General features: G+C 41.0%; 1 protein-coding gene across 1 annotated transcript in view; it reads left to right on the top strand.

Annotated features, from left to right (window-relative positions):
* Positions 1 to 1,474: 1,474 nt before the first annotated feature.
* PLG (plasminogen) overlaps positions 1,475 to 9,995 on the top strand; it is a 39,196-nt gene continuing 30,675 nt past the window's right edge. Inside the window, exons 1-3 of the mRNA XM_041739826.1 lie at positions 1,475 to 1,593; positions 6,099 to 6,234; positions 7,458 to 7,564. Of these exons, the coding sequence (XP_041595760.1) occupies positions 1,545 to 1,593; positions 6,099 to 6,234; positions 7,458 to 7,564 (292 nt within the window). The 5' untranslated portion in view covers positions 1,475 to 1,544. The remainder of the gene's footprint in view (positions 1,594 to 6,098; positions 6,235 to 7,457; positions 7,565 to 9,995) is intronic.

Here is a 9,995-nt window from a genome sequence, read left to right as displayed (position 1 = left end):
CTCTCATGAATAAATAAATAAATAAAGTATTTTTTTTAAGATTTTATTTATTAATTCATGAGACACACACACACACACAAAGAAAGAGAGAGGCAGAGACACAGGCAGAGGGAGACGCAGGCTCCATGCACGGAGCCCGACACAAGACTCGATCCCGGGTCTCCAGGATAATGCTCTAGGCCGGAGGCAGGCACTAAACCGCTGAGCCAGCCAGGGATCCCCAATAAATAAAGTTTTTTTAAAAAAAGGAAGAAAGAAAGAAAGAAAAAGACTTTTCCCAGATTTGACACCTCAATTTGCTTCCATCCTGACACCAGGCCACTCGGGAGGCATGAGGGAGGCTGACGAGTTGGAGAGAAGAAAGCCAGGATAAAGTAGAAAACCAGGAGATGTGATGAACTCATCTCTGCCGCTCACAACAGTCCACCTTCTTGTTCTCCAACACATTCTGTTCCTGAGAGTTCTGCAGAGTACCTAGATTCCAGGGGATTCTGCAGGAAGTTTGCGGCCAACCTCTACACTTTGCTAGTTAATTTATAGAAAGAAGTTTCATAGCCTAGAGACAGGAGCATGTGTTGTTCATATTTCACAAGTAAAATAAAACTCCCTGAACTAAATATTTTTGAATACTGACATAGGCGTTTTAACCTACGTATCGGGTGATTGTGGCCTTCAGTCAGAGGAAAAATAAAACATCAACAATTAAAATCGAGACAGACTCCTTAAACTTCATTTTACCCCCCACCCCTTGCTTTATTTCATGAGGATGAGAATGTCACGTGCACTGTGAATTTGGGGAAAAGACTCATATTTTGATGACATGACTTATAATTGTGGGAAACATGTGAGTCCACTGGACATGAAGACATTTTGATAATAAAATATTTTGTCTTTTGTAGTGATTTCTACATTGTTTGGTAGGATGGGGGATGGGAATGACAAGGCCTGAGCTTATGTTTTTAATCTAAGGCCTACACAGTCTCTCTTAGTCTCACCATCGGTAGCTAAGTAACCCTGAGAAAGTTAAACTTCCTTAGCCCATGACCCCTCATCAACGTGGGGATATTAATATTGCTTATGTTGAAAGTTGAATGAAACTATGCATGTGTACCTCTCAGCAGAGTGTCTGGCGTAAGCAAGTTCTCAGCAAAGGTTGGCTATCAGTGTGATTGTTTTTCTTCCTTTTTTTTCTTTTTTACCTAAAGCCAGGGAAGGAGAGGAGGAAGGAACCATCAGGCAGGAAAGCAGGTGGGCTGGGGGGTGGGGGTTAGGGGACAGGAATCAGAAGATAAGAAGCCGCCTGGGGCAGAGAGGGGCAGGGCTGCTTTCACCACTTCCCAGCATCTATTACAGATTTGGATTTTGTAAGATCCTCCAGCCAAGGTAATGTTTGAACCCTTCAGAGCACAGTGGCAATGGGCGTCCCAGAGAATAATTAACTCCCTGTGATTATCTTATTTGTGGATGTGTTTCCTCTCAGGTAAGTCAATAATATCTCGGGATTGAGACATCCAGTTTTCTGGGCACTGCTGGCCAGTCCCAAAATGGAACATAAGGAAGTGGTCCTTCTACTTCTTTTATTCCTGAAATCAGGTAAGACACAGGGGTTTTTTTGTTTGTTTGTTTTTACTTTAATTAAAATGCTTTTCCTAGCAATGTCCTAAAAATAGATTACCTGATGGCTTTCCCTGCAGCTTAATTCAGCGTTTGATTCACGAGAGTCCCAAATCAAAATCTACATGTAAAATTGAAAAATTCTTTAAGAACTAAACTTAATTTGCCTCAATATGCTAAGGACTAATGGGCAAGAGGAAATAAGGAATGATTTTTTAAACCTATCAGATTGCTTGCCAATGATGGTGGGTCGTCATCAACCCAGAAGGTCGTGGGTGCCTTTGCCTGGCTCTCAGGTCCGTTAACTCAGATCGTTTTCGGTAGTATGTTATATTCTCTTCACTTTCAGATGTTAGCAGTGAGATATGTCTGTGTCCTTTTTTTTTTTTTTTTAATTTTTTTTATTTATTTATGATAGTCACACAGAGAGAGAAAGAGAGAGGCAGAGACACAGGCAGAGGGAGAAGCAGGCTCCATGCACCGGGAGCCCGATGTGGGATTCGATCCTGAGTCTCCAGGATCGCACCCTGGGGCAAAGGCAGGCGCTAAACCGCTGCGCCACCCAGGGATCCCTGTCTGTGTCCTTTGACCTGTCTATGGTGGTTGTCACCGGTTCCCTGACTATTGAGGGTTTAAGTGGGCCTTTTGTATGTGTAGGTTTGCTCCTTGGGCCTGGAGAAATCACATGTGTCGATTTGCCAAATGTCTTATGTATGTAGGAATTCAAGAAATATTCATGTAGTGCTTGAGGGAGGCCAGGCACATTTTTATACATACGTGTGTGTGTGCACTCACTCACTTATTTAGCTGATGCGGTAGGTGGGGTAGTATATTCATTCCCATTTTACCGAGGAAGGAATCCATACTTAGGAAAATTAGGCTATTTCTCTTTTGACCCAACTCCTTAACCCAGGAAGTGAGGAAACCAGAACTTAAACCAAGCTTTTTCCAGTAAGAATTTGGTGCCTCTTCTCACTTTTCAACTTTGTTTAAGCTTCCTTTAAAATATCCTAAGAATGTCCTTATAGGTTTTCTTGGACAGCTCTATTGAAATATAATTCATATATAATTCATCCATTTCAAGCATACAATGCAGTGGTTTTTAAAATACTCTGAGTTGTGCAACCATCACCACAATACATTTTTTAACATTTCTGTTACCCCAGAAAGAAAACCCACACCCCTTAGCTGTCACCCCCAACCCCCTCTCATCACATCCCTTCCTGCCTAGCTCCTGGCAATTGCCAATCTACTCTCTGTCTCTGATTTGCCTGTTTTGGGCATTTCATTCAAATGGAATCATACGTTATGCTGGTTCTTTACATAAACAAGATATGGGTACTTGAAAGTCAATTTATAAATTGCCAGATAAAATTTTGTAAGCTATTCTTTAAATTAGAGTTAAATATATTTGAAGTCAGTGGAGCCATTTAAAGGAATGCCAAAGAAGACAGAGCAGAAGATTGCCCCAAGAGACTTCTGTGGGAGACGGCCGTGTGTGGGGTGCAGGTATGCACGTTCCATGTTAGCCCGTGGACGACAGGATCCAAAATACCAGGAACCCATTTGGTGGCTTCCACCAGAATGCGAGAGCAAATTCTTCTGCAACAGGATTAACATCAATTTTCACCAACCTTGCGGGGGGACTTTCAAAAGCTCTTTTTGAAAGGAAGGCATTTACTCTCTGTTTCCATGGACATGTTTCATCTTTCCAGGGCACAGACGTGACTAGGGGGAGGAAAAATATATCCTTTTACAGCTATTCTCTGTAGTTTCATAAACCACTAAGTTTTTTTTTTTCCTTTCAAACATATGAGCCTGGGTGTAGATATACACACCACAGTGATAAAAAAAAAAAAAATAAATGTACCCACATTATTTATGTAATGCATTTGCTTTGGTAGCAATATACATCTACATTTGGCCTAGAATAGAAAAATACTTCTCTCACTAAAAAAGACATGTTAAATATTTCTTGGTCAACCAATACACTGTACGACACCCCACTAACACAGAGCTCTTGAGTTGAAGAAAAGAAAATAGTGTGGGACAGCTTTTCAAGCACAAAAGAAAAAAAATGTATTCTCTTTCGGGAGATCTCTTTGAAATATCAGCTCCTAAGGTGGGCTCGGCAGCTTTTTGCTTCATAGCTTTTTGCTTTATGTTTCATACATAATAAGAAATTTAAAAGCAGCTTAATTAAAGGGGGGTATATGTGGAAATTTTCTTGTCTTGGTATCATTTATACCTCAGCCTGTTCAACTTTCTAAGAACTCTTCAGAAAGTTTATTAGTTGTTTGTTTATTTATTTATTTATTTAAGATTTTATTTATTTATTCACAAGAGACACACACACACAGAGGGAGAGAGAGAGAGAGAGAGAGAGGCAGAGACACAGGCAGAGGGAGAAGCAGGCTCCAGGCAGGGAGCCCGATGTGGGGGCCGATCCTAGGACCCCGGGATCACGACCTGAGCCAAAGGCAAACGCTCAGCTGCTGAGCCACCCAGGCATCCCAGAAAGTTTGATTTAAGTCATTATAGGGTACACTTTCCAGAATTAGTGTTTTCTGTGTTTTTTTCTTTTTTTAAAGATTTTACTTATTCATTCTAGAGAGTGAGAGATAGAACACATGAGCAGGAGGAGGGACAAAGGGAGAGGGTGAAGTCCCTGATTCGGGGATCAAATGAACCCAGGAGCCTGAGATCATGACCTGAGCTGAAGGCAGACCCTTCACCAACTGAGCCACCCAGGTGCCCCCCACCCCAACCCCCCGCCACTGTGTTTGTTTTCTAAATCACATCCCTATCGATAGAATTTACCAAGCACACCTCTCTCCTTGGAAATAAGAGCTCAAATTGGGGGAAATACAGGATGAAGGCATGGGTATGGGGCTGAAACCTCTATTTTTCTTTTTTTTTTTAATTTATTTTTTATTGGTGTTCAATTTGCCAACATATAGAATAACACCCAGTGCTCATCCCATCAAGTACTTTTTCCATGATCATTTGAAACATTTTTTCTAGCACTTTCTGGTATATTAAAAGTAAATTACAGCAGCCCAATTCCTATGCAAGGGCCACCTTCCAGTTTGGAGTATGGTAAATCAGGGGAGGATAGATAGCAGAGACAGGGCAAGGTGGCCTCCAGAAGACGACTCGCCCCCGTCTGCTGGAGCACATTTACCCTGTGCCCCATGTGATTGGGCGGGGAGGGCCTTTCTGAGAATGAGGAGCTGACCCTCAGTGATCCTTCCTACTGGATAATTTTCTCCAGTAGCTAAAGATGTTCTAGAAAGTCTCCTCTTTTAGAGAAAATTCTGAGAGCGCACATGCCCCCTGGAAAGTGCTCCTCTCACTGCTGGGCTTCTGAAGACTGGTCTTCTGACGCACTCCACAGCTTCTCCTGGTCACTCTTCGACCCACTCAGCCTGGCTTTGGTCCTCACCACTCCCCTCGAGGTGGTCAAGGCCGCCATGTTGCCTAATCCCATTTAGGCAAACTTTAGGCAACTTGCTGTCTTCATTTCATTAACCTCTTCTGGCCTCTCACCCTGGGAAAATCACTTAGGTTCCACATCAAAAGCAGGGAGGCCAACATCTCCAGGCCCAGAGCAGACCTGTCAAAGTCAGCTTGGGTGCTGCCTGGGACCTCAGAACAGAGAACTCTCCCTGTAGCTCCTGTGGGAACACTCTCTGCCCTTGGAAGGGATGGAGAAACCCTCAGAGAGATTCTTTGGCTCAGATTTTATCTCCCAGAAAAATCAAAGCCAGTGTTTGTGCTTTTTTTTTTTTTTTAATCATCTCCTCAGACATGCCAGATACCTGTTATCACTGTGGGGGGAAAATGATTTTTCTTTAATTAACAGTGAGATGTCACTGTAGTAAGCCCAATATAAAAATGACCTTGTATAAAAAATGATCTTGTAAAGTAGTTGACATTTAATTCAGGTCTCATTTATTAAAATCACCAGCTCACCAACATTTTTATATCTCAGGGTGGAACCACACAGAAAATATCACATCTGTTTAGGAAAGAGAGTCACAACTACAGCTTATAGTGTTGGAAATCAAGCAATGGCCTCCAGGTTGGGCTTAGAGCCAGGGATGGACAAATCGTTATCAGTAATTGCGAACACAGTGGCCACTGGTGGCCTCTTACTGTTCTATCACTGCATGGCAATCCACAGCAAATAAATCACATTTATTCTTATTTGAGGTCTCATGCCCATTAACATAGTACAGAAGTTGTTAAATAATCCTGATCTATGAATCTATCAATTCACTAGCTCTTTTAACATAATGCAGCCTACTAATGGAACTGCTTTCCTGACTCAACATTTTTATTCATGACACTGGGTCTGCTTTCCAAGAAAGCAGCAAGTTTTATGTGGCAGATGCACAGCAAATAGAGGTTTACAAAGTCATGATAACTGAATGGTGACGTTGATGAATCTTACCAGTTATCCCACTTTCATGTATTTGCAGGTCGTGGAAGCCTCCTGGATGACTATGTGAACACGCAGGGGGCTTCAGTGTTCAGCCTCACTAAGAAGCAGCTATCAGTAGGAAGCATAGAAGAATGTGCAGCCAAGTGTGAGGAGGAAACGGGGTTCATTTGCAGGTATTCTCTTGGTGGTTACTCGAATGTGGAAATATTGCCATTTGAGACACTATTATTTTGATAGCGAGAAGTTTGCTCTGGGATTTATTAACAAAAACAGGATTTAAGAGGCAAGAGGAATTTCATGGGATTGGAGTTTGGGGTCTGTATTTGCTTCCTAGATCTGAAGCCATACGAACAGTTCCTTGGTAGAGTTTATTCGCGTCCCCATCAGAAAAATGGCCCCAAAGGATGTTATAGTGAGACATGGCATCACAGCTACTGCTGCTCTTAGCTCTAGGTTTTGACATCATCATCAGTAAATATTTAATGAGAATCATGTGACTGGAAGTGTCCCAGACCCTGAAGAGCAAAGGAGCAGAGATACAGTGATCTGATATACACAATTTGTATGATCTATATCAGTATGTGAGAAATCTCTGTATAGTTGCAAGATCCGGTGCCTGCCTTTTTGTATTTATGGTGTAGTCATGGAAGCTGGATAAAATGTAAACATTTTTTTAAAATGCTAGGTGTCAGTAAGTGACATCATCAATGAGGAAAGAATAATTCCTAAGGTTTGAGAGGGCTGGAGGAGATCTAGGGAGGAGGGAGGCACTGAGTGGGGCTCTGAAGGGTAAGTGACATGTACTGGGACAGGGGAGCCACATGGCCTGTGAACAGGACCCAGCGGACCACACTGCTACAGAAGAGCTCATGGAAGAGATGGTACTGGAAAGACAGTTGTGGATGGCCTTGAATGCCAGACTGAATGTCCATGGCAGGACCACGGGGATAGGCAAGGTGGGGTGAGGTGAAGGGGGAGGAGATGACATGTGGAGGCTGAAATCAAGGGGACCTTCTGGGAAGGGGAAATTATAGGAGTCCAGAAGTCACATAGACCATCTTGGAATGAGCAACCAGAAACCAAATATTCCCGACTCTTTCCAACCCAAAAGCAAATATTCTAGTACTTAAGTGAAGAAAGAGCAAAGTGGTTAAAACAAAGAGAATTTGGAGGAGGAGAAGGTAAAGATAGAAGGAAACATGAGAAACTACCTGTTGATGCATCCTTTTTTAGCACATCTTGATGCTGGGCCAAAGGTAATGGAAAGTATCCATTCTGAGCTCCTTGATCCATCAAGAGATACAATTATCTTTTAAGTCTTTTAATTATTAACAAAAACTTACTTTCCTTTAAATAGGAGAAAACATTTTGGGGGTTTCCTGATTTTCTTCTGCAGGTCATTCCAATATCACAGTAAAGAGCAACAATGTGTGATCATGGCTGAAAACAGCAAGTCTTCTATAGTCTTCAGGATGAGAGATGTGTTTTTATTCGAAAAGAGAAGTGCGTACAATATTTTCTTCTTCTTCCTCCTCCTCCCGGTTTCCTTCTTCTTCTTCTTTTCCTCCCCACCCTTCCTCCTTCTGTCCCCACCTCCTTACATCTGTAGTTTATCAGACCAGAGAATGAAGACACTATTGTAGTGAAATTGATCTCAGACTCAGGATAAGATTTGGGCACTAATCCAATTTGTTGAGTATATGACTTCACCTTTGAGATTTAGTTTTTCTTGATTTAAAAATGAAAAAATTAGATTGACAATCACTTCTACCTCCATGACCTAGAAAATAAGATAGTCAATATTTTCTTTTATTTTTGAAGAAAAAGGAATCTAAACATTCCTTATGATCTTGGCTTTTTGTTCTGCAGGGACCATGATCCTTGGGCCCTAGCTTCTGGACCAAAGCCTGGGGAAACAGAAAAACTGAGGTGTCTTAAATCCTCAGTAACAGTTGCATACAGACAAAATCCTTACTTTCATTTTTTAACATTTCCAATATTTTCTGGTCATAGTCTCAATTTCCCTCAGACTGGGAAATGTGATCTTTTAAAAATGTGCAAGACCTGCAGTTCCTTTTCTATAGTTTCCTTGAAAATTCTGGATTGTTATTTCCATTGTTTAGGATAACAGATGGCCTAGATTCCTATGGAAATTGCGTGACTTTTTCGAGATGCAAAGTTCCATTAAGTATGTCTGAAGATTTAAGTGAATATATGGCCCTTTAAAAATGACTCTGTACCCTGTTGTTGGCTGGGATTAAGACCATTTATAATAACAATGTAGCTCTCCAAATATTCTGTAACACAGGTGTTAAGGAAACATCCTCTTTCGCAAGTTCCTGACAATGACCTGCAACATTCTCTCTAGTCTCGACACAAAACACTATGTTTTTTTTTTTTTAATATTTCTTTAGGTTAGGATTATTTCTACGCATCGGTTCATCTTCTGAGGTTTAGTTAGCTGTGTGTCTACTATACTCCTTTTCTTAACACTGTTTATCTCTCATTCTTGAGATTAAAGTGCTGAGAAAATCTAAATTTTATCTGTTGAAGTTCTTAGTTTTTACAAATAGTAAAGGATGAGATATATAGGGTTACCTACTAGATTAAAAAAAGGGGGTGGGGTGGGCACCTGGTACGATTTTCCCTGCAAAATGCTAACATTTAAATAAATCATTTGTAAATTGTTAACCAGAAAGAACAGGGGGGGTGACCGCTAGGCTTAGTTTGAATAGTTGAATAGTTGCTTGTTTTCAAGCTGATGGAAAGGAGCAAAAGGTTATATCAACTCTGGTCGGTACATACAAACAAAAGAGAGGTAAAAAGTCAAAAGTCAGTCATTTTGCGGTGCTTGTTTCTTTACTGTAGCACATCGACCCACTGCTAAATTATCTGCCTGGGTTATTCTGGGAACACTCAATGTCAGATCACACTTACATCTGCCCTTTCCAGCATGGCCACTGCCTCTGCCACATGGGTCTAAGTGGTCCCATCACTGGCCAGGCCACGGCAGTGGATGGGCCGTAACTTCCCTGCCTGAAACTCCTCATATCCTTAGAATAAAATCCAAATACTTAACTGGATACTATTGGGGCCTGTGTTCTTGAAGGCTACCACATTTGCTTGAGTCACTAGGCTTTTCTACACTGGGCTTTTGTCTGTTCCTCCCACAAAGCAGAAACACAGCCCGTGGCCGAGGCCCCTCTTCTGTTTTCACCTCCTACCTCTCAACTCAGGCATCACCTGCTTTGCAAAGCCTCCTCTGGCCCCTGGGCCTCCAGAGTATCTTGAGTTTACACTTCTGATTGGTGTAATATGTCTACTGTAATAATCACTCTCAATGAAGATACATTTGCAGTTGTTATACATAGTCTTAGGTTAAAAGCATTTGTTTGCTATAGGTGTGTTAGAAGAACTTTCCTAATTGATCAATTAATTTAAAAACTTGACTAAGGTGGGAAATCATAAAATGTTTTCTAGTATAAAAATAAAATGTATCTTAAGTATTTTATATCATCATGTAAAAACACAATTTACATTAGTACCTTTGGATGTAGAGTAGAGGCTTTTTTTCTCTAAATGTGGGGCTACCATCAGCAGTTATCTGGTCCTTCCTTGCATAAACTATGCCCTAAGTGCGTTGTTTAGGATAATTGGTTTCCTACACTTTCAAGTAGTGCAAGGTCTGGAGACATTTATTAGTCAATCCGACTGTAAAATATCTTTGTATTTTTAGGATTTCCCACCCAAAATGATATAGCCAACCATATGAGTAGATTACCCTCAGTGGGTTTGATTGCCTTTAGAAAAATCATTCAAAGTCTTTCAAGTCCTTAAAAACATTCATCTTGTTTTTTTTTTTAAGAAATTTTTTTCACATTCATTTCTCAGTTTAGATAATCTTTAGTCAAATAAAACTGTATAAAACTTCTGA

Source organism: Vulpes lagopus, chromosome 2 (genome assembly GCF_018345385.1).
Source record: "Vulpes lagopus strain Blue_001 chromosome 2, ASM1834538v1, whole genome shotgun sequence".
Lineage (NCBI taxonomy): Eukaryota > Metazoa > Chordata > Mammalia > Carnivora > Canidae > Vulpes > Vulpes lagopus.
Note: the sequence above shows the minus strand (reverse complement) of the source record. Positions and strands in the feature narration are given on the sequence as shown.